Consider the following 23,776-nt stretch of genomic DNA (forward strand, 5'->3'; position numbering starts at 1 on the left):
AATGTATAATTATAACGTAACTGTTAATTATATTATTAGCTCAATAATAACTGATGAAAATTCTTATAAACTTTCAGAAGATGTTTAAAAAAAAAATTCAAAAGATATCTTAAAAATGTTTTCGTGTTGTTTCTCGGATAAAGTGTGCAACTGGTGCGTTCACGTAGCAATTATAGCATTCGAAATAGTAATGAACCAATCGGAGCGTAACGTTTGGAGCGTAACGTTCAGAGTATTTGGAAGAAGTAAGGGACCACAGCCCTATTCGCAACATCTGGTCTGTTTTCTGTTCCTGCACTAGACTGTTCTAGAACTCTCTTTCTCGCTTTAAATAAATATCAAAAGTATCTCACTTTAAGTTCCAAAAGTGTACACTAGTTAAGATTTTCAAGAAATGGGGCAAATGTGATTGGCTATCTGCTCCCTTCTACTTTCGGGCTACTGCGCATCCGTGGGAATGACTCACCTTACGTATTTCCGCCATGCGCATGCGCGAGTATGGGGCATATCTGGCAGCACGGGGGTCGAAATTTTGCGATCGTGCCTCATCTACGGTGAACATCAGGCGGCAAGTTTCGTGTGTGATTTTCGGTTTTCGTTAGTAAACCATCACCACGTCTTTCCAATTCACATCGTTTGGGTACGTATACCATTCACGTGAATATATAGAAATGTGCTGATTTCGCGTACGTACTGAAAATACTACGATATTTATGTTCGAATACCGCCCGTACATTACTTAGGTTATCCGGGAGCGTCATATTGATTTCCTGCTCCCTTTATCCAGCTATTATTTCAGAAAATAAATACTAGAACTTTTGCTGCGTATCAAATATGTGAACACACATCCTACTTAGTAAATTATTTTATTAAAAATCTGGAGAAGCGTAATATAACTTGTACATATAGAATGTGCTAGCTTAATTAACAGGATTATTCAGAAAAATTTAGATTAAACTGTTAGATATTAATTTTATCAATTAAGCTTTAGAGTCTTTAGAGGTATAAGAAGAAAAGGCATCCTTGTTTATATAATTTGAGGAAAAATATAGTTTAATGTAAAATTTTAATTAAAGTTTAGTCCACTGTGAAACTATTGAATATTACATTTTCCTATAGAAAATAAAAATTTATCATATTTTTGTGATAAAGAAGAATATGAATGATGCAAGTGCAACTGAATTTATATTTGTTCTTAAATTAAAATTTATTTAAGATGTAACTGTGACAGTACAATCGTTAAGAGCCATAGAATAGGTTTCTGTATGTACAAAATTATACATAATATTATTATGTACATATCTCAAATTATTGGTAATATTTTTTGTTATAGAAACAATATGGTACGAGGTCGCGGAGGGATGATCAGAGGTGGTCGAGGTGGTATGGGTCGTGGAATGGGTTTCCCAAGAAAGCAGTTTTTGCCACGGCATCCATTTGATTATACACTTTGCGAGGCGGCTTTCCCACGTGTTAAACCTGCTCCAGATGAGTCAGATTTCCAGTCAGCTCTTGTGAAAAAGAATGCTGATATGTGTCCCACTCCAAAGGAACAGACTTCCATCTTAAATCTTGTAACTAAACTACAGAGTGTTCTTGATAATCTGATTGTTGCGCCAGGAACCTTTGAAGCTTGTGTAAGTATACATGTTTCCGTAGCACAATTATAAATTAAGCCTCTGTTTCTGTTTAATACCTCTATCATATATTATACATTGACATCATATTATTTGCTTCTATATATATTCTCTTTTAATGTAGCAATTGGAAGAAGTAAGACAAGTTGGCAGTTTTAAAAAAGGTACGATGATAAAAGGCCACAATAACGCTGACATTGTTGTCATCCTCAAAACTTTGCCAACAAAAACAGCGGTAGAGGCTCTTGGGAGCAAAGTCCATAATGACTTGAAGGCTGTGAATCCGAAAGAAATCTTTAGAGTTACACAAACAGAGTATGGATTCGATATTGGAAATAACGAAGCTACTGTGCGGGTATTAATAACGACGTTACACCAAAATCTACGTAAGCTAGAATCGGAGCAACACTTGGACGTCAAAATCTGTCAAGGTAGTTTTTGCATTTTTATAGTTAATATAACTTGGCAATTATTAAAATAGGATTTCTTGTAGGACATCTTGCTGCTATTAGACATTCTCGTTGGTTTGAGGAAAACGCTCATCATTCTAGCATTAAAGTTCTAATTCGACTGCTTCGTGATCTTAGAAGCAAATTTGAAGGTCTGCAGCCATTAACCCCGTGGATGTTAGATCTATTGGCACATAATGCTATAATGAACAATCCTAGCAGACAAGCATTACCAATAAATCAGGCGTACAAAAGAGTATTGCAGTTGCTTGCCTCTGGATTGTTTCTCCCAGGATCAGCAGGTATATTAAAAACTTATTCTTAAAATTAAAAATATTTGACTTAGTTATCAATGGAAACTACGTGATATCAGAAGTGAGAAAACAGTACGCTGATAATTCTCACAAGTGTGTGATTGACGAATTACAAGAATTATTTGCATTTTAATATCAAACAGCTGATGTTATATTGATTTAATCGTATAATTTTGCAAGAATTGCTACATAAATTATTATATTTTTCAGGTATTTCCGACCCATGCGAAGGTGGCAATATACGTGTGCATACAGCATTAACACTTGAACAACAAGATCTTGTATGTCTCACTGCCCAAACATTACTACGTGTACTGGCTCATGGTGGCTACAGACCATTACTGGAAGGCACCAACAAACTCGCAGTAGAGATGAGCGTGTGGGCAGGAGGCGTAGTGGCAAGCCCGTTAGAAAAGGCGTATGAACCACCTACGGAGCAGGAGCAGCAAGAGGATATGGACGAAAGTACCGAGGAGATGATCACCGAAAGTGTTTAGGATCTTGAGGAAATTGGGAACGTTTTGTGAGTTCCTCTTTTTGTACGAAAAGTTACTTTCTTTTCGGTGTTTCTTATAAAACGTATTGTATTTATAACTTGCACACATACATTTCGATGATGAATGAATTATGTTAATATTTCAAATTATACTTTTATATGGTGTTTGTATTTGCACCATAAGCAATTTGATGATGGTAATGTGAGATTTGACTTAAAATAAAGTATAGATTAATGTGCATTCTACCCGATTAACTTATTCTATTTCTAAGAATTTTTCTATAACACTTTAAGCATTTATACTCAACGATGATTGTATAAATGCCGTGAAGAGATTTGATCTCTGAAGATTAGTTTTATGTAAATTTTTTTATCGAAAAATGTTTCTGATCCCCTTAAACATTTGGGTAATGAGTGTGTTGCAGTGATATCGTGTAAATATTTGAGAGATCAGCTGTTTTTTTTTTATTTCGAATATACTCGTCCACGTATTGATGAGGTGTGCGCGCACATTAAATCTCATAATATTGTGCACACATTATTCGAAATATGCTTATGTTTTGTATGCACTTGCAATTTGGCAGTGATGTGCACGTCATTTAAGCGTATAACGAAGTGTATAGTAGAATACATTAGTCTTTACTTAGAACCTAGTGTAAGCAAGGATCATTCTCTGGGGTTCTGACGACTCGCGCGCAATTAACCGTACGAGAACTTGCACCCGGCCGGACTGGTATCTTGAAAAGCTTGCCCTGTGGCATACACACACAGACTTTGTACTGCTCGTAGCTTGTGGTCGGGCTTTGCAGGAACATCGGTGCCACCGGAATATCCTCCACGTCGATGAAAACGCCGTCCTTAGCGTCCAACACGACGCTGCCATTTACACTCTTTAAGAAGATATCGAGATCGGCGCTCCACACGATGTCCTTGCTTTCCATGTATACACCCTCGGCACCGTGCAATGAGACCTCGTTGTCAGACTTGACTGTCAGGCTCTCATTGACTGGCGACGTAATTCGATGAGTCTCTGCGATTCTTACGTCGATCGTTTCGACGCCGTTTGGTAGTCCAAAGTTAGGAAAGTCTGTAGTAAAGTAGATTGTACCGGTACGTGGATCCTTCACCTCAAATGATTCCACCTGTGACATAGTGGTACCATTCGGTAAGACGCCTAGCTTCGAATGCGGATATGCTTCGTGGGTGTGTTCGCGACTCTTCACGTCAACATGTACCCCAGCTTCATCACCGGATATTTCCATTGGCTCATCGCCGTAACTCTGGCAGATGCCTGACTGCAGGGATATCTTTAGAAAATGCAAAATGTGTATATAATATCAATATTTGCGAAGAGACATCGATATATTGAGTAGCATAAAGATTATACTTATTATTAAATTTTTATTGTTTCAGACTTTTTTATACTCTTATATATACATATATTATCCGTCTTTAAATGTCAAATATGTATATGTACCTTGTCCAAATCTGTTCTTCCATAAAACTTAACAAGATTTTCGTCCGGGATTACTTCTATAGCTTCCATTCCTTGACTTATGCGCAAAACAGCGATGACAGTAATGTTTAGAAAAAGATTGCAGAGACCTATTATCGCTAGGACCAAAGTCAACATCCAGAGACAATAACGTCTTTTAGTAGATTTTTCACCCATCGACGATATGCCGTACGAAGAAGCGATTGTCCTATTAACATCCAAGCAGAAAATTAATCATCCGAAATGTTAATTTAATCTAGCTTGGATTATATCGATTGTTGACTATATTTATATTAATTATATTTAATCATTTTTTAATTCTGATTATCCTTTATTTATTTCCTTTCTAATTAAGATAATATAAAAAAAGTTTAATTGTCCGTACATTAGTAAGTAAAACAATTGATACACATGCGTCATCAAGTAAATCTTTCTAAAGAAAAATATTAACGATTGATTTATTTTACTATAAATATTTTTCTTTAAAACTTTCATTGGATAGAAATTATTGTTATAATAATAATGCACGATTATTATTCACCTCGTATGCATGCTGCCGCAACTATTTTGACGGATAATGCCTTTAATCAGAGGCCCATCGCTATTGGACAGATTATCGTCGGCCTTCGATATCGATGGCGACCCAGTATTATTTCCGCATACATCTAGAAGAGCCGACATCGAACGTTCTTTCGTTCACCTGTTAAAAATTAAACGTTAGATCGTCATAAGAGTGTATGTAAAACAATCAGATGATTAAATAAATTATGAATATAGATATTTAAAAAATAGAATTATATAATAGGTATAGACGTAGTTAATTAATTTTATAAATATAGATAGTTTAATTTTTTATTAATTAAAAAATATTAGTTTTTGTATTGTATTAATGTATTATAAATTAAGATTTTTATTTTTGTTTTTTTGATAATTTTAGATAAAGAAAAATATAAAATCTTATATCATTTGAACATAATTATATCTCGAAACTGATACATTCATGACAATATTTAATTTTATCGACTATAAATATATCGCTACAAATTATAGTACATCGACATGGATACTAATGTACGATCACGCCCATATAGAACGATTTATACCTCGTGTCTTCAGCATCGCAGTAATTTTAATTAAAATCGTAGAACCAGTTTTGCATTTTGCTACCAAAAATAACGCTCTTATTGAGGGATCGTCCTTCGCGAGCTATCGCACTAAACAGCGAGCTTCTCCACGCCGAATGCATCTATCCTGTCGCAAAACTTGTAGTCGGTCACTTCGTGAACGGTTTCCTTACCTTGGCTGAGATCAACAGCGTCGCGGGAGGCGGCTGCCTCTTCAGATAAACGAAAATAGACGACCGCGTTACGTTCCGGATTTTCGCGGATTCTATGACGACCGAGAGCGATGGAAGTAGGTGAAGATACACCGGTCGGCGCTTGCGCGTCCAGGGATCAATGCCGAATGTCCTCAGGAATTCTACCTTGCGCGCATCCGCCTCGAAGAGTTTGTACACTCGCGCTTCTTTTTGACAATGCGAGAAATACGAAATTGAAAGTCACAAGCAAACGAAGTCATAAAAGTTTCCAAAACAGATTAATTCCAATTTTCTTATTTTTATATATGAACATTGATAAGAGGTGTAATTATAATAGGTGGAATGGTCCATTTTATATATATATACACACATATGTATACATATAATCACTCTACTAGAAATATAATAATCCTTAAGTTTAAGACAAAAATGTTTCAGGAAAAATAGCTCAATATTACTAAGTGCTTAATCAAAAATATTTTATTACAGTTTTGAATAGCTCTTGAAGCAATTATGAATATAAAAATAGGGGTTTAAAAAATTGTTAAGTAACCTTGATCTGACCTCAAGGACATCCTCTTAAAGCCAAGGTTATCTTTTCTCCTAGTAACTCAGCAACTTCTGAAATATTTTTATCTTAAACAAGATGGACCCTGTATACTAGTAAGATCGGATTTTCAATATAAGTTTACATTAGAAATGAATGAATTGTTGCGTCGTATAAAAAGGAATGTACTGAAACAAATGAAGTAATTAATGTGGTCTTGAATAAAAAACAATCAAAAAATAAAAAGCATAAAGGCCACTTTTTCGAAGATGGTTTTCATGTATGGAAAACCGTAAAAAATATTTAGTGAATTCATCATTCTTATTAGGCATGTTTATAGTTAAAAAAATAATTTCTAAATTTTAATAGAAGCAAGGATGCGAAAGGAATAAAATTATATTAAGGAGCCCTTAACAATAATGATACTCTTTTTATGTTTCATAGGATGATTTGATTGGAAATTTAAACATCTCTTCCAAAACTTTTTTTAGTTGGTTTTTTATAAATATTAATATATATATTTTTTCCATCGTCGACCATCAATTTAACATATAAAAAATTTATGCTATTATTCGTATTCATCTCTACTGTAAATTTTATTTTTTTCATGAGATAAGAATTAAATCTTAAATTTTTTAAATATGTATCTATATTTGGTGCAGCAAAAACAATATCATCAACATAGTGATAGTAAAAAGGGAGATTAATACGAATGGAAGCGAATATATTATTCTCTAAGTCCTGCAAAATGTATTTAATACTAAAATAATAGATACATTTAAATTAAAGATGTAATGAGATATTTTAATTAAAATATTCCGGCCACGCGGTTCTCTCTATCCAAGGAACGTAATGATAGACTCGGGTATACACGCCAGGTATGATGCTGCCACAAAGTCGTCCGAGACTGGTAACTCCAATTATGGTGTACATGCATTGATGGTCCGTGTTAAAAACGGCAAGTGGTCCTCCGCTGTCACCCTTGAATAAACAATTTTATTCGATTACTTTGCCTCTAAATGTTTTTGTTATAAAAACGATATACAATAAGCAATGTCTTTTTTTTTCGTTTAAAGCTAATTGAGTTTTTGATCTCTCATTAGAGAAATGAGAGCTGGAAAGGAGCAAACGTAAGTTGTGGCATGATTGGATTAACTAATAATAATAGTTATAAAAACTATTCTAAGAAGCTCGCATTAAAATAAAATTTTTATTCGCGGAAGGGAATGAAAACTTTCTAGGTGCAAATGTATATTACCTGGCAAGTATCTTTCCCGACTTCTCCCGCACATATTTGCCATTCATTGACGACCCCTAATGCGAGCTCCACGGAACTGCCGCCGTCAAAGAAACTCGCGTTGCAATTCTCGTGAGGGACCAAACGGAGTGTTACCTTCAGTAGATTATCCGAACCTTGGTCATCAGCTGAAGAATAAGTGATGTGCACTTATTAATTTTTTATGCATATGTACATATAAAAATATTTTCTTTTTTATAATAAGGTCACATTATATTTTTATACAAGCCTTATAGTAATTAATTTTAGTAACTTAGTTTTGACAAATTGACAGCTAGGTTCCTCTCTTTACCCAAGGAGAACAAAAAAGTCAAAATAATGTCAATTTGACATCATATTGACGTATTGAAGATTTTTATCATGACCAAAAAATGACATAAATTCGTCAATATGACGTCAAATTGACATTATTTTGACTTTCTTGTTCTCCTTGGGTAATAATAATAATAAATAAATTTCAAGACTAATGAGAGACGCTGACTCTCATTAACCTTGAAATTTGCTCATTATTATTTTAAATATAGAGAGTCCATTCTAATCATTATATACTTACGATTATATATTTACGATCTTACCCCAATCGACTAGACCCCATCCTGTGGCAACTGCCTTATCATTTTGGCCCACGTCAGGCCAATCAACTGGAAGACATGCCGGTCTGACATGTGCATCGTAGACAGCATCTCTCGCCAGACGCAGTATAGCTATGTCATGATATTCCGACGGACGTTTATAGTTGGGATGTCTTATCCTTTCCTTTATTGCGATGGTCTGCGGCTTCGCATCGTCATTAGACTGCACGAGATTCAGATCACCGAGCCGCACCCATTTTGCGTTTCCCCTTTTTGAAGTGTAAATAAAATTTATTATAATAATTATTTATTAACACTTGCCGAAATGCGTTAGTTAATAAATGAATAAGTTAATGGAGCAAAAAAAACAACTTTTTTAAATTTCCAACAATGAGAGAGATAGAATAAACTTGAGCTTTTCAAGAGACCTTTTACACTGAAAAAAGAATTTTCTAAATCTAAATAATATTTTCTTGAATAGCACTAAGTAAACATTTTTTAAATTGTAAATAAATATTTATTCAAAAAGGAAAGTGTAACACTTAAATCAAATAATATATGTTTACGTTTAGTATTTATTTACTAATATAGATTTCAAATCAATCAAAATTTATGGTTGAGAACAAGAATTACAGTTATAAAATGATAAGAAAGCTATTAATTTTTGTTTTAGAATATTGTAAAAGTAATTTTGGTTATTTTATTCATCGATTTTGTAAGTATTAGATGAAAGATGAAGAAAGGCAAAACCGTCAAAATTTACCAGTCTGCTGTCCAAAGACAGTGCGCTGCTGTCAAAACAATTTTCTTGGAAATTAAGGTACCGCCGCAAACCCATAAGATTTTATCATCAGGACCGTCGAAACCAACGGCCGCCATGTGGGGAAATTCTTTCGCTTCGGCTTTCTTGCCACCGACGATCAGTTTGCGTGTTTTCAGGGCGCATAGTGATATGTTGAGAGGTTTCCGATTCAATGTAGGTGTAGGTGGCAACATGAAACCGAAAACAGCCTCCGCGTTTTCCGCGCATTCTGAAGAAAAGAAAATATTAATTTAACAGAACGTAATAAAACTCGAGAGTTGAATTCACATTCTAACTAATCCTATCATCTTAATTAATCTTCTTATTTGACAAATCATGTTTTTATCTTGCTGTTTAAGATCTCGATATGAGTCGAATTTATGTCTATGTTTATTTTATATGTATATATAATTTCGTAGAAGTGTTTACGTGCGAGATTTTGTGTATGTGTGGTGTGTGTGATATATTTTTTTAATATCAAGCCAGTGTAAAAGAAGAAAAAAATATTTTAATGCTTTTGCTTATTACTGCAGTTATCAGTTGAATTGTGACGTCAGAAACGAGAAAAACACACAAAGAAAATTCTACAAACTATATTAAAAAATGTAATTCTTTTTTAATAAAATAATATTTGCAATTGATAGAAAATAGAATTATAAAATATACCGAAAATTTCTTTTATGTGCCGGTAATGAATAAATAATGATAATTTAAAATTGAATTAATTGCCTAGTTAGAAAATAAAACAGAAAATAAATATAATTATCGAAAATAAATACGATTTTTACTACAAAATAAATAAGATTTTTATTACAAAATAAAATGATAATTGCACCTTTCATCTATCTTATGCTCAGAAAATTGAAGAAATTGACTAAGAGTGTTTTTACAGCATTCTAAAATAAAAATTAATGGCTATCTTATCATTATAACTGTACTTCTTGTTCTCAATTATTCGACACATTTTACAAATGTATCGTAAAAGCAAATATTGTGCTATTAAAAAGTATTTCCATTTTAATATGTTTTGTAAGAATTTTTATTATATGGTTTCCCGCTTCTGACATTATCAATCTAAATAAAGATCCTTAGTAAGGGATCAGGAATCTCATTTTCCATTCAACTTTGCTGAAAATGTCTATATTGCTGTAATTTAACTCTAATAAACCTGTTCATCATTGCTAGAAGCTGTTTGTGTATACTTAAGAAACCGTATTGTATGTTTACGTAAAGAATTCTTCTGAAGAGATAGAAGTATGGGCCAAATTGCACGCTAGTTTCAACGAATGTTGATGTTGTTATAGCGTGTTCTTTATCTTTAATTAAAGAATAGGTTAAAAAGAAATTTTTTCTTACTTGCTCGTGCTACAGATCCCCTTGATTCATTTAATTTCGGAGGTCGCATTGTATTTGTTAGTTCAGTAGTTCCCTGCGTTGGCGTTGGTTGAGTGATTATAGGGTTTATTTTTGGGCAACATACTATTGGTTCGATACCTAAAAATCCGCAGGTGTAACTAGGTATTTTGCCTGCTAACAATTCCTCATATACTTTTGGACAGTCACGTAAAGACTTGCAATCACCTGGTGAATTGTCGATCGTGCATGACTCTGAAAATTATATAAAAGATACATTAATTACAAATTTGTATTACAAATTTTTGCTAATCAGACAATCAGACAATTTTATTCCTATGCTTATCATCAAATCAGACAATTTGAGAATTATGTAGCCGTTAGATATTAACAATTTTATTGTCACCACTTTGAATTTATCAATTTGGAAATTGATTGTTAAACATAATAGTGTTAAATTGTTACGACAGTCACGTTTGTATAGCATTCACATTTAGACTATTTTTCAATTAAGATTGACCAGATTCACAATGAAGACGTTTTATTTTATACTCCCAAGGAGCAAAATTATGAAAAAGTTCTTGCAACTCCATAAAACGTTTGTACCATTTACATATCGGAAAATGATACGACGAAAAAGTTAATGTTAATTATACAACTTTAACAACTTTGTAGTTTTTATAATATTCAGAGATTTTAGTAAATATACATATAAATATAACAAATTACGTACACTAATTGAAAGGCATTTCATAAATTTATTTCAAGTATAATTTAAGATTTTATTTCGTGCCACATGTTTTTCATGAATCTAAAAAGAATTGAGGCTGATCTAAGCAGAACAACAAATCACGATAATGTCAAAATAATATTAAAATGAATCTTTATAATTTGAAAAGTGACTTTTAATTATTTTAAAGCCATTTGATATTATTTTGATTTTATGATAAGTTTTTTTTATTTGAGGATATATAAATCAATGAGATACAAAATTGATTGATCTTTCTTGTTAACAAGGTCATTGCGATAGATTTATCTACTATAATAAATTAAAAATTTATTCAGGCTTCTTTTTCAATGTCAGAGGTATTTCTACAAGCTTTGTAATTGTCATTAAATCATTATGTCGAATACTAAATTGTACGACAGAGTATATTACACGAATAAACACAAAACTAATTGTTGGTGCCTGACGCGTAATTATCAAGTAATTATTTCTTTTTCTGCATGCAAAATTAAAAGTAAAGAAATTACACAAAACCAAATAATGCATTTATAATTGTGTATTAAATGTATAATCATTTATAATCAGAGAGCTACATCAAAGAAACATATTGCTGTACAATAGATTTTGTTTAGTATACAACACGTGGTTCGGAAGACTTTTCCATTCACCGAAAAGAATGCACTCGATATATTCGTTCCCGTATTTTTAGCGAAGTGCGACTAATACTCACCTCCGACGTGCATTCCATGTGTCGATGACAGGATCGAAACCAACACCAATAATAATAACGATGAGGCGATCGACACGCTCACTGGCATCCTCGGTCAGCCTTGGTCAGCCTTGATCACGCTGTTTTCTCGTCTGATCCCGAAGACTCGTTGGCGATGGAAGATATACCTTGTCTAACACGTTTGTCCCATACGTTTCAGTTTTTCCCGATCCCCACTCGATCGCTCGTTCTCCCAGTGGTGGTGATGAACCACGAGGTCATTCTCGTGATGTATTTCTTGATAAATCAGTCGATCGTACGTATGATTCCATTTGCCTTCGAGGAAGATCTCAGCAAAACGATCTAACGATGGATGATTAAGAGGCAATCAGTTGTCGCGTGCCGCAAGCGATCTGTAACAGGAATCGAAACCTCCGTAATTCTTATGTGACTTCGATTGAAATCGCTGTAATTTCTGTAATTTCCATTTTCAATGTGCAAATGTTTCACGCGAATTATTATCATGCTGCTGTCGTCACGAAAAACGATACTAAAAAATTATCTCTGCACGGAGAGAAGTTTCTTAGAATTTATCTTGAAAATATGACAATCGTGGGACAACATTGTGTATTTCGAAGAATTTTAATGTAAATCTCTCTCATTCAATAATCTGTAGAAGACCGGAAGCCCCTTTAGAGACTCGACAGTGGCGCCATCTTTTTTGTCACTCAACCCCATGACATTGACAAAAAAGTTCTAGCCCTTAAAATAAAAAAGTCGATCAAAAACATGCCGGTCCTCAGAAGGTTAATAAAACTACAATAAAGTATAAAATAAGTTTGATCAATTTTACTGAAGTGTATGGTAAAAATCTTTAAAATATTGTATTGTATTACAACTACCATATTTTCAGGGTAAGTTTTAAAAGAAAATTCTCTCCTTGTGCCTACATTATACTTCGACATTTTAATTTAACGGGAACATTGACTAGGCTCATTAATTCCATAGATATCCAATGAATAATGCAATGTACATATATGATTTTGTGCATTCATGCATGTAACAATTTCTCACAAAAGCCGCTCCTTATTTGAATCTGTTGATTTATACTTGAAATATTTATACTTTTCTTGAAATAAAAGAACTTAAGCCTTTTTGTTTGAATATGAAAAAATAATATTGTATTAATAGCACTAATTTAGTTGAAAGTAATCTTATTTACTCAATATATTCTTATTTTAATAAAACGAGTACTTGTTCATTAATATGCTGTTAAATTAACAAGATTGTTTCAAATTGTAGATTTAATATTACTATTATAACATCATTTTTTCCACACCTTATATAATGAGAAAAAAATTTAATTTAAATACATGCTCTAACAAAAAAGGTAAAGATATAAACTAATTTAATTTAGTTCATCTTCGTCTTTCTTGTTAGAGGATGCATGTATTTAAGTAAAATATAATATGTTTTTCGTCGAAAAAAATAAAAACAAATTAAATTAATTTTGCCAAATGAACAATTCTTTTTTTTCTCAATACAATATTTTATACAAATGTATCATATGTATCATATGACATATTATCTTGTTTTTTATGTAACACAAAGAAAACTGAAAATTTCGTTAGAATAAATGCAAAGAAAACAAAAGCAAATATTTGATTTCTCATTAATATGATGCGCAAAGTAGATTGATATTAGAATCCTAGAATTGTATCTGTGTTAGTCATATTTATCTCTTAATTATTATTCTGCATTTTTATTATATTACGACGATTTTCTTATCGTATTCATTCAATAGGAAATACTATGTTAACTCACTTGAAGTAAATGTAAAGATAATGAAAATGTAACTTTCTTAAAGAAATCTTGATGCAAAGTTCAAGGATAACAGTCTGATTTACTTTACAGATAACAGGCGCAAAACGATTCATTTATAACGTAAGAGTAGATTGCAGATTTTTTGGGTATTTTTGTGATTTCTTTTCAGAGCTTTCTTAGATCTTATTATGATTAATATAATTTATGGTATCACTATTTCGTTTATGGGTTACATATTACTAAGCTATTAGAAATCTAATGATGATTAGATATTTTTCGATACGTCAAACATCGAACTTAATACATGGAACAAATCCGATTCGATCCATCATGATCGACGTTATGACGCTGCCAAAGGCCCGATGGGTTTGATAAGGCCAGTTTCATTAAGAACGAAACACGTGTACACATCCAGGGATGTAGCATTTTTTAAATGTTATTTGTAAGAAATTGATACGGTAATATACAATTAGCATAAGTTTAGTAATACATTAATTATTCTAAGATAAATAAATTAATGGTTTCGCAAAAAATATGCATCTGTATGAAAGAGAAATATCTTTATGAATGAAGTAAAGTGTCAAATGTACAAAATTTATGTCCTACGCATTCTAGGATGTGTAATAATACAGAAGGATGTAGTGTGTTTGAGTAATAATAATGAAATAGTTTTTGAATTAAAAAAATAGGAAGGTATACCATTCTTAGCAAAATTCTTACAAATTATGTCTCAGGCTAATACGTGATAAACAAAATTTTACAACTTTTATTCTTTATTTTTTATAGAAAAATTTTTATTTTATAAAACAAATCTTTATTTTATAAAAGTTAATTGAAGATTTATTTATCAACGTTGCAAATACAATATTGAAAATAACTACTACAAATAATAATCTATTTTAATAGCTATAAAAAAATTGTTATGAGATTCATACATTTAAGTATTTAAAACATCTTTTGTTAAATCTGAAATTTAAGTTAACGTTTAGTTTAATTGATGTGTGTGTTATGTGTAAAAAAAGATTTTTTTTTATCGTACGTATGAGTAATGATATGCGGTTAAATCAGAACACAACGCAGTTTTTCTATGAAATAACTGATTATTAAGGTACAGTACCTACTTATTGGAAGCAGACGCAAACATTTTATGAAATGCACGAGGAAGAATTCAGCGGATACGTCATTGCTTGTAGTTCTGCTAATATCATTAATGATACTTCGATTCACGGATCACCAATCGTTAATAAACGACTTTATCGGGCAATCCGCATGCACTTCGTTACGCATTATCCGTTGTTTTTAAAGCGAGAATTTGCTATTAAGGCCTTTGTTCGAAGAAAGTGTCGGTACGCCGTGTATTGGATTTACAATATGCACCGAGAGCTTACGATCGTGTTGTTCGTCACAATTTTACTTAGGAATTCCGCGGCGCGAAAAAGTGAAGAAAGTTAGTGATAGCCTATCTGCTTCGTTATATCCGCGATCGGATTCGAAGAATTGTTTATTTCGAATGTACGCACATATATCATCATTTCAATGTATCTTATTTTCTTGCCAAATTTAAAATTAATTTTTTATGGATAGAAATTGAACTAAAATCATGGCAACTTTATAATTTTTAATATTGTAGCGACTAATTACAAATTAAATTAATATTTGTTTAAATTAAACTCCTAAAAGTTACTAAAAAATAAGAACAATACTTAATTTAGAGACTTATAATTATTTGTTTAGTTTTCATGTTACAAATCTCCATAATTTAATATAATCGTAAAGTCTTTAATTTCATCTTAAATTTTTCATTAGGTATCAAAATCGATCTTTCATAAAATCTTTCATAAAACCTTTGTTACTGGAAAATCAACTCTAATTAGGCTGCAGTTTACTTGATACTGTAAATGCTTCAAAGCATTTGATTAACCAATTAGAAGATAAAAATGAACTAATTGGCCAACCACAAAAAACATTTCAAAACAGTAATCGTAGATAGTCATTATCACACAATTTGCATCACAAATTTATTTCTGTGAAAATGTGTAATGTTTATTAAATCGATATCAAGCTGTATTTAGAACTATTCTTCATTATGCGAGTTGTGCTTTGTGATTACAAGAAGCGTGTATAATTTGTTTAGCTCAACATACAAATAGATGCGCGTTTCGTAAGAGATGCATTAAGTAATCATGACGTGCAATAGTAAATTAATGAGCTACGCACTTTGTAGAAAAAGAATTACGCGTATAAAAGAGTAACAAAAGTAATTTCCATGTATTCCCATAATTCCCTCACATCGTAATTGCACCATAAATCGTCGTTTGCATCATTTCCCACGCATTTTCCGCTATGATCTGCATAATCCTCAATTTGCATAATCCCCGCTTCTTCGTAGAATGTAAGGAATACGCCGATCTGGTTTACGAAACGGAGAACTCGCCGACTTTACGTATCAATGCCGGCTCGAATAAAGTCTCCCGCTGCGCCGTTGTCGAGACACCTCTAATCATCGGCGGAATCCAAGCGAAACATGCGGAATTTCCGCATATGGTGAGAGCAAATATGTATTTATCGCTACAATCTGCAAAATAATTAAGAATTATATATAATGTTGTCGAATGTTGTGACAAACATATAAGCATAAACATTTATAGGCAATGAAAGTTATTTTCTACATTTCAATTATTTAATAGAAAATGATATTAATATAATTGTCACTAATATGACTGTTACGTAAACAATGTAATATAAAATTCATATTTACATAAAATTGAAGTATTTATAAATATATGCAGGAAAATATATAATTTAAAAATATAAAATATATAATACAAAATATTTTTTAAATACACTTTACTAAAATATACTTTTGCATGTCCCTATAATTTTTAAAAATAGAAAATAATAATTGCACAAATATTAAATTTTATTATATTTTTATTAAATAAACTAATATTTGTTTAATAATTTTTGCTTATTTATTGTCACATGTTGCACAGCATTCGCTTTTATATGCGAAAAACGTGTCGTTTGGAAAATTCCTTGTAATAATACAATATAGATTTCCATGTAACATTTTAATCATCAAAGTAATTAACAGAGCAGTATTTTCCATATCGTAGGCAGTGATTGGTTATGGCAAAGATGTGTCCTGGCAATGCGGAGGAAGCATCATCTCCGACAATTTTATTCTGACAGCGGCGCACTGTATGGAATCCCCGGACAAGTAACAATTTTGCTACAATTATTTCTTCGCACTTACATCATTACTACACTATCATCAATTTTGGATATCAAATAGAAACTTATATTAGGGCGGGATTATTCGGTCAGTTTCAACTTTAAAGTAATACAAATATTCACGACAACAAACAATATCTCTTTGCAGTAACGTGCTTAAAACTTTACAATCATGATTGCTCTTTGAGAACACAAGCACAATCTTTAAATATTCAATATGTGCTGCTCGGAAATATGAACATTATCACGAAAAATGGACGAAAAAACTCTACTGTACCCTGTTACTAAATTACATCTACACGTTTCTTAGGGGTCCCGCAAGTAAAGTGCGAGTCGGCTTAATTGATCTGTTAAGTCCTGGCGATGCTATGCAGGAAAGGGACGTCGCGGAAAGAATTAAATATCCGGATTACAAATTTTCGGCCACATACCATGATATAGCATTGCTCAAGCTTACACAACCATTTGACTTGAATCCTCGAGTGAGACCCGCCTGCCTCGAAATAGAATCTCAGCTACCAGGAAAAAGTGCTATCGCCTCTGGATTTGGGAAAACATCCTACGGTCAGTATTTTAAAGTCTAATCTACAATGTGGTCTTTGGTTCCTGTTTCTAGCGTTTTACTTCTTGCTTTTTTGCGATTGTTTTATCGATAATCATATTTCTTATTGTCTTGTTTGAAGTTTGTCAATTTTTCTCGAGCGACATAGAGAAAAAACAGAAAAAGAGGCAAAAAGAGCAAAAGGTAAAAAGCGGTAATAGGCAAGAAACAGGAAGTAAAGAACTAATTATAGATTAGACTTAAACTTTTTATGATGCAAATATAAGTAAAATGTCTATATGAACCTTCACGGTTATTGATGCGTAAATAATATATAAACCGATAAGATTCGCAAACAATTGAAATATACTTACCAATAAAGTTAACAGCAAACGTTACAACTCTGGATCAAACTAGTTTGTATTTGACTTCCGCATTGAGGAGAATTGAAATCCAGAAACGTTCACCTTATCGCCTTATAAATATATTATTTACGCATCAACAATCACAGAGCTTCATATTAGCATTCTACTTATATTTGCTTTATTCTTAGAACGACGAAACTATTTTTATTATTATTTTAATTTTCATGTTTATGTTAAATTTAATATAATAATAGTATTTTATATCATTATTTATATTCTTTTTTGACATATTAAGAGATATAATGTGAGATATTGTTCAGAATCCAGTATTGGTAGCAACGAATTGATGAAAGTCCAGTTGAACTACATTTCCGAAGATGAATGTAAAAAGACTTACGCTGAGGATATTGGTACTCGGCGGCTACCCGATGGTTTAATATCGAGCTTACTTTGCGCCGGCATAATGGAAGGCGGCAAAGACACTTGTCAGGTGAAAAATTGTTTAAAATTATTAAAAAATTTTTTATTTTTTAAAATAAAGTTTTGAAAATACATTTCATATTCCTCAGATTAAGGATTTTATTATACATCAACTTCTTTACTTATTTTTGAACATTTCAACTTTCGAAGTTCTCAATTTTAATTTAGAGACTAAAGAAATTTATATGTGTAATTTTAAAGATATCAGCAGATATATACATTAAGCATTATAAGTAAAGAATAAATACACATATTTAAATTAACTAAATGTGATAAATTTTACTTCTAAAAAATATCAGTAATATTCTTACTATTAAATATAATCATGTATTTTAAAGATCCTATGTTTAAAGAATTGAGAAAAGATTGGAATAGAGTCTAATTTGGCATATTTGTAGGGTGACAGTGGCGGTCCATTGCAAAGAATTCTTGCGGAACCTTATTGCATGTACAGCATCGTTGGTGTGACAAGCTTCGGCAAGTTTTGTGCCTTTAAATCATCGCCCGCGATATATACCAGAGTTAGTTCTTATCTTGATTGGATTGAGAATATTGTTTGGCCGTAAAAATCATGTACAAAAGCGTATCAATAAACGGCGATTCTCAAATTTAATTCCAACGATTTCAATAAATAGTGAAGAATAATTATATAAAGTTATCGAGGTAAAATGAGAATTGAAGAATAGTTAGAATAAATAATAACAGACAACATCGTCATATTATAATCATTACTATAATTTTTATTGCAAAAGAGATAATATTTATTGGTATATTTACAATGTGGTACCCAAATGTATGTATATACGTACGATCCAGTGTAATGAACATATGCAAATTATGTATTTTTACTCAGGTAGTACATCCTAATTAATAACAACCAACAATGATAAAATGTATACAATATATAATGACTAATACGCTCTGTAAAAATAGAATAATATTCAACCCACACAATTCGGATAAAAGATGGTAAAACAATGCCGTAACATTAACTTTAATAGGTGTTATAGTAAGTCTAGTAGGTATATATTGGAAGATACACACATAAAATTATTAAATATTACAAGTGGCTAGTAAAAATACGGAAAAGAGAACGAGGACTTATAACACGATAAAAAAATCTACAGAGACGTGATCTACTTATTAGAAGAAATATCTCGGTAATCGTCCAGTAAGATAAGAGATGCTTAAAATTTCCATCGAGATGCAATTAAAATCCTTAATGAGTACGTATATTATTTACATTATGTACGTGATTTAAGTTATCAGTCTTACGGCTCTCGAAAGGAAATAACGCGTATATATGTACATACACACGCTAGCGTGAGGTCTCGTTATATTGACTAACGACTGATATTCGACGAACAGACACGAACTCGAACTGGAGCAGCAGTACCGGTGCACAAACTGGCTTCTTCGCAACAGAACTACCAATCATTCTACGTTTTTCCGGTAGATTTGTTCGCAGCTTCTTTTAATTCGCTGCATTGAAAGATGAAGAGAAGAAAGAAACAAAGAAGATAAAAGAACGAGAGGAGAATCAAAGAAGAGATAAAGAAAGATGAAATAGAAAGAAAAGGAAAGGAAAGATAACAAAAGAAATAGTAGAAAATAGAAATAATATTGGTTCGTTTATTGAAAGATTTGATGTTAAAAGTCTATCTCGCTGAGAAAGCGTAACGAAAGTGGAATATCAATCGTTATCTACTTTGAAGAATAGAACTGCGAAGAATCCCTACGAGCAGAGAAAGCAGTTCCGTTTACAGTGCTGCTATCAAAGCCCGATGCAGGACGCGTAGAATGGCGTCTGCAAATCACCGGGTGGAGTCTAGCCATTTCTCGTAGTCATGCCGACGTTTCTTTTCAACAATTCTGCAACTTAAAGCACTCTCTCATTCACCGCGAAAGCAGTGCCGCCTCCGGTTGGCCTTTCGTTTCCTGAAAGCAAAACTCAGGTCGCTGAGCATTCGAATATTGCTTTCGTTTAACAATGCGGGTGGCATTGTATTTCCGTGCGTGCTAAGCCACACAGTAGCTAGAGAGACATGCATTTAATTTCAAACGAGAGGCTTGAAGAAGTACAGACATTGAAGTGGCAGCGTTTTGAACGTGCTGGAAGAGCTAGAGTTAGAAGTGACTTCAAAGAAACTCTATAGGATGCTCCATATGTAGAAGCCCACCAGATACGAGATAAGAATTGATCGGCAAGAAATGCTTGATGCCAAAAAGTATCGAAAGATTCATGAGTTCACAAGCATTCATACTCCACTCCGTTGTTGCTATTTCGACGCGAGCATTTGCAATCGCGCTGACTACTAGCTCGTGAATACCTGAATAAAACTGACGTCTCAACAATCAAAACAATACGCAAGCTTTTTACAAAGTCACCTCAGAAGAAAATATCAAGCATATGATAATTCAACTCATATTCACATTTATCATAGAGTTTCTTTTTACATATATTCACGAATTAATAGCCGATTGCGTATATTTCAGCGTTCATTTGTATACGACGTAATCGAGATGTACGTCGATAGGCTCATTCGCTATTATCGCAGTTCATTCGCTTGTTCTATTTATTTTGAAACTCTACTTGCTTAAACGCGTTGATTCAAGCAAGCAGATGGTTCGCAAAACGCGTGTGTACATACATGTATCACGTATACGCTCAACTCTGTATATACATGTATATAAGACATAAATCTTCGTTAAAAAATTCTTTGTGAAAAGTGAAAGCCAAAGGTAGTTAAAATACATATAGATATAGTTGCGCTTTAAATTAGTAGTTCAACATTTCACAAGATATATCTGGTATCGTTTATCTTCTCGATTCGGATATTCTAAAAGTGCGGTGTAACGACCGTCAAAATTTCGTGTCCACCGTGCGAAGCTATGATTTATTGCTCTCTAATCGAATGAAACGGTACGTGTCGAAAGAGGAACTATAAAAGAAACGGCATATAGCATCGGTCGCAAAATAAACATGCCGTTAACAGTTATCATCTCGTCGTTTCCTACTAATTCACATCGACTACGAACGGTACCTGCCTTATGTTTCTCGCTTAAGTTGTTAATAATAAAATTTTTCGACGACTCGATAACGATGATACGATTGTTTGTTCAAATAACGCAATAATATAGGCTTAAAGAATGTAGAAAGACGCTTGCAAGGATCGTTTTATGAGCTTACATTGCTTGGGCGACGCTGAGCATTATGAGACAAACCTCTATAATTCCTTAAGGCACTCTAAGGCACATTGCAATACAATATTTTGTGCAGTAATCTCGCAATGCTAGTTACCTCACGAGACCTACGCGCGTTTCCTATCTCCCGTTATGCTCGTAAAAAATAATTGACACACTCGGGCGATGATTTGTGTTTCGCAGAGAAGATAGTATTGACAGTGCCGAGAGGAAGAAATGAAAGATAGAAAAAGAGAAGAGAAGAAGAGAAAGAGGAAGAAGTGTACGAAGGAAGAAATGGAGAAAGCGCTTACAGAACTATAACATTGGCCGATATGACGAGACCAGCGAGATTTGGATCAAGTCGAGGGTGGAAGCTCAAGACGGACTCCTGTTCACAGGCGGGCCGAAAATCCCAGGAATGAAGAAACGGAGGAGGAAGAAGAGAACGTTTGAGAAGATAATATGCGACGATGATGTCCGCATTGGCGAGCGTGGTCACTGATGTTATAGCTGAAGGCAGACGTTGAATGATTTTCATGAACCGGTCTTACAATGACGCGGATGCTAAAACCTGTAACAGTAATGATATATGATAAGACAACTTCGACTGATTTGAATAATATATAACATAAACATAAGAATCGAAAATGTGCATTAAGTATAATTGCAACAAAATAATAATTGTAGTAGAATATACTGCGGAAAAAGTCTGGTAATAGTTACTAAGTGTATTTTGTTTAGCATACACACACGGAAAGTACAATTTTGCTGAAGCATCTAAAAATTTAGCTAGATATATATTTGAAAATAATTTTGTTAGATCATCAAAATAATTAATCTAGGATACTCAAATTGATTGCTAGAATGAAAAAACTGTTTGCAGCATTGCTAATAATTTTTTTATTTTTAATATAATTGTTTTGATAGTCCCAAAATTATTTTCAGATCTATATCCAACAAAATTTTCAGATACCTTAACAGAATTATTCTTTACGTATGTCGATACAATACTTAGTAAAGATACTAAACATAATAAAAGTAACCATTTGGTAATAGATAAATAGAAATATAAGATAATATTTAGAAAAATTTAATTTGTTTTAATTATTTTAATTTTTTAACTTAATATTATAACCGTACATGTAATTAAAACTATTTTTCCAAATTTCTAGTAACTCAACAAGATAACTGTAATATAATACCCTGTGTTGAGCTGATATTGCATGTTACATTTACGTTACATGTAACATTGTATTTACTGAGTATCATCTAGGCTTCATTATTACCAGACTTTTTTCAATGTACTATATATAGCAAACAGGATTTAAGCACTTAATTCTATATATCATCTTCTGGACGCAATGAGATACGATCAATTAAAAACGCAACAGTTTTAAGAATTTGCATGATGAAAATTCTGCAATTATGAAAATAGAAAATAGTGGATTAATGATATATTACAAGCCGTGGTAAATCCAATCAATCTACATTTAAAATGCATAGCATGTCGTTGCATCGAGTTTTAACCCAGTTTCAAAAACTAATCACTAGTTTAATTTGACACACGTTAGAGATACTCTTTCTAATTTATATAATATAAACGGCGAGGTATAATTACTAAGAAGACGTTGTAAAAAAACTTAATGTTCTTTTTCCTTTCGTTGGCACAGACTAGTTCGAATATGATTAAGAGGCATAGACTGGTTCAAATATGATTAAAAGCGCTTTTGGTCTCGGCGATGGAATTGAAACGCGTCGGAGAGGTCTCGGCGACCACCGGCTGAGATTTCCAGGGGCGGTTAACAATGCTCAGCAATTAAGACGGCTGCCTTTTTCCCGACAACACGGAATGCATGTGTCGCGCACGTAGGTATGTATTACATATACGGGAACGCATGCAAACACCGTGCGAGCAAGCAAGCAAGCAAGCGAGCCCCAACCGCTCGAGGTTGTCGAGAAGTCGAGATTACCCCGGTCCGTCCCACGCGTCTAGACGTCTCTAAGCTTTTTTTTTTTCGTTTTCTTTCTCTCTCTCCCTCCCTCTCTCGCTCACTCTCTCTCTCTCTCTTTCGCTCTCGGTGATCACCAAGGCGTGGTACCATACGGCGTGACCGCGGTGCGGCACGGACGCACGGTGTACACGATCCTGCGCCACTACTTCTCGCAACCACGCCTCGAATAATGTCTACAGGATATCTCAGAAGTCGCGCACTTCCTCCGCACCGGAGATACAATTCATTGCTAAACTGTCTCAATGTTGAGAAACGTACAGATAAGGAAAGTTCGCTCGCGAGAGTTCAACCCTCTGATGCACTTCAAGGATTAAAGTTATTCCTGCAGCTCCTCTTATCGCGCACATGCAACTGCAGCGATATCGGGTTACCGAGAAATTATATTCTGGTTTATATTTATCGTGTTGTACTCGAGAGC

At 33.1% G+C, this 23,776-nt stretch overlaps 5 protein-coding genes across 7 annotated transcripts in view; 2 read left to right on the top strand and 3 right to left on the bottom strand.

The window, feature by feature from the left end:
* Positions 1-533: 533 nt before the first annotated feature.
* On the top strand, positions 534-3,007 carry LOC108758447 (interleukin enhancer-binding factor 2). The gene is made up of 5 exons (XM_018503440.1): positions 534-640; positions 1,334-1,637; positions 1,762-2,068; positions 2,131-2,388; positions 2,611-3,007. Exons 2-5 carry the CDS (start codon positions 1,341-1,343, stop codon positions 2,895-2,897), a joined length of 1,149 nt encoding a protein of 382 aa, XP_018358942.1. The 5' UTR covers positions 534-640; positions 1,334-1,340; the 3' UTR covers positions 2,898-3,007.
* A 129-nt stretch (positions 3,008-3,136) lies between these two features.
* Scgbeta (sarcoglycan beta) lies at positions 3,137-5,856 on the bottom strand. Of its 3 annotated transcripts, none has more exons than XM_018503444.1 (4): positions 5,689-5,856; positions 4,933-5,091; positions 4,374-4,599; positions 3,137-4,203 (listed from the first exon to the last, which is right to left on the bottom strand). In XM_018503444.1, the coding sequence occupies exons 2-4, from the start codon at positions 5,070-5,072 to the stop codon at positions 3,547-3,549; spliced, it is 1,023 nt and encodes a 340-aa protein (XP_018358946.1). In that variant the 5' UTR covers positions 5,073-5,091; positions 5,689-5,856; the 3' UTR covers positions 3,137-3,546. The 3 variants fall into 3 exon arrangements, with proteins under 3 accessions (XP_018358946.1, XP_018358944.1, XP_018358945.1); XM_018503442.1 differs by having other exon boundaries at positions 4,933-5,094; XM_018503443.1 differs by having other exon boundaries at positions 5,495-5,856.
* Positions 5,857-6,908: 1,052 nt separating this feature from the next.
* LOC108758384 (serine protease persephone) lies at positions 6,909-11,933 on the bottom strand. The gene is made up of 6 exons (XM_018503320.1): positions 11,738-11,933; positions 10,284-10,535; positions 8,889-9,156; positions 8,129-8,394; positions 7,515-7,681; positions 6,909-7,237 (listed from the first exon to the last, which is right to left on the bottom strand). Exons 1-6 carry the CDS (start codon positions 11,823-11,825, stop codon positions 7,061-7,063), a joined length of 1,218 nt encoding a protein of 405 aa, XP_018358822.1. The 5' UTR covers positions 11,826-11,933; the 3' UTR covers positions 6,909-7,060.
* A 2,949-nt stretch (positions 11,934-14,882) lies between these two features.
* Positions 14,883-19,711, top strand: LOC108758385 (serine protease snake). The gene is made up of 6 exons (XM_018503321.1): positions 14,883-14,987; positions 15,930-16,084; positions 16,657-16,760; positions 17,085-17,338; positions 18,001-18,170; positions 18,559-19,711. Exons 1-6 carry the CDS (start codon positions 14,912-14,914, stop codon positions 18,724-18,726), a joined length of 927 nt encoding a protein of 308 aa, XP_018358823.1. The 5' UTR covers positions 14,883-14,911; the 3' UTR covers positions 18,727-19,711.
* Positions 19,712-20,145: 434 nt separating this feature from the next.
* The window catches only part of Gbs-70E (Glycogen binding subunit 70E), a 34,637-nt gene continuing 31,006 nt past the window's right edge, over positions 20,146-23,776 (bottom strand). The window contains exon 5 of the mRNA XM_018503322.1: positions 20,146-21,917. The gene's annotated coding sequence lies outside the window, so the exon portion shown is untranslated. The remainder of the gene's footprint in view (positions 21,918-23,776) is intronic.

The sequence above is a fragment of the Trachymyrmex cornetzi genome, unplaced genomic scaffold (genome assembly GCF_001594075.2).
Source record: "Trachymyrmex cornetzi isolate Tcor2-1 unplaced genomic scaffold, Tcor1.1 scaffold156, whole genome shotgun sequence".
Classification (NCBI taxonomy): Eukaryota; Metazoa; Arthropoda; class Insecta; order Hymenoptera; family Formicidae; genus Trachymyrmex; species Trachymyrmex cornetzi.

What these genes read in the sequence shown, in the direction of transcription:
- LOC108758447 (XM_018503440.1), top strand. Translation starts at nt 1,341, where the DNA reads ATGGTACGAGGTCGCGGAGGGATGATCAGAGGTGGTCGAGGTGGTATG. An exon ending in CAGGAACCTTTGAAGCTTGT is followed by an intron (nt 1,638 to 1,761) that starts GTAAGTATACAT and finishes CTTTTAATGTAG; the next exon opens with CAATTGGAAGAAGTAAGACA. An exon ending in GTTTCTCCCAGGATCAGCAG is followed by an intron (nt 2,389 to 2,610) that starts GTATATTAAAAA and finishes TATATTTTTCAG; the next exon opens with GTATTTCCGACCCATGCGAA.
- Scgbeta (XM_018503444.1), bottom strand. Translation starts at nt 5,072, where the DNA reads ATGTCGGCTCTTCTAGATGTATGCGGAAATAATACTGGGTCGCCATCG. An exon ending in TGCGGCAGCATGCATACGAG is followed by an intron (nt 4,600 to 4,932) that starts GTGAATAATAAT and finishes GGATGTTAATAG; the next exon opens with GACAATCGCTTCTTCGTACG. An exon ending in GAAGAACAGATTTGGACAAG is followed by an intron (nt 4,204 to 4,373) that starts GTACATATACAT and finishes CATTTTCTAAAG; the next exon opens with ATATCCCTGCAGTCAGGCAT.
- LOC108758384 (XM_018503320.1), bottom strand. Translation starts at nt 11,825, where the DNA reads ATGCCAGTGAGCGTGTCGATCGCCTCATCGTTATTATTATTGGTGTTG. An exon ending in ACATGGAATGCACGTCGGAG is followed by an intron (nt 10,536 to 11,737) that starts GTGAGTATTAGT and finishes TATAATTTTCAG; the next exon opens with AGTCATGCACGATCGACAAT. An exon ending in ATGGGGTCTAGTCGATTGGG is followed by an intron (nt 7,682 to 8,128) that starts GTAAGATCGTAA and finishes CTTATTCTTCAG; the next exon opens with CTGATGACCAAGGTTCGGAT.
- LOC108758385 (XM_018503321.1), top strand. Translation starts at nt 14,912, where the DNA reads ATGCACCGAGAGCTTACGATCGTGTTGTTCGTCACAATTTTACTTAGG. An exon ending in ATGCGGAATTTCCGCATATG is followed by an intron (nt 16,085 to 16,656) that starts GTGAGAGCAAAT and finishes TCCATATCGTAG; the next exon opens with GCAGTGATTGGTTATGGCAA. An exon ending in GCGGCAAAGACACTTGTCAG is followed by an intron (nt 18,171 to 18,558) that starts GTGAAAAATTGT and finishes GCATATTTGTAG; the next exon opens with GGTGACAGTGGCGGTCCATT.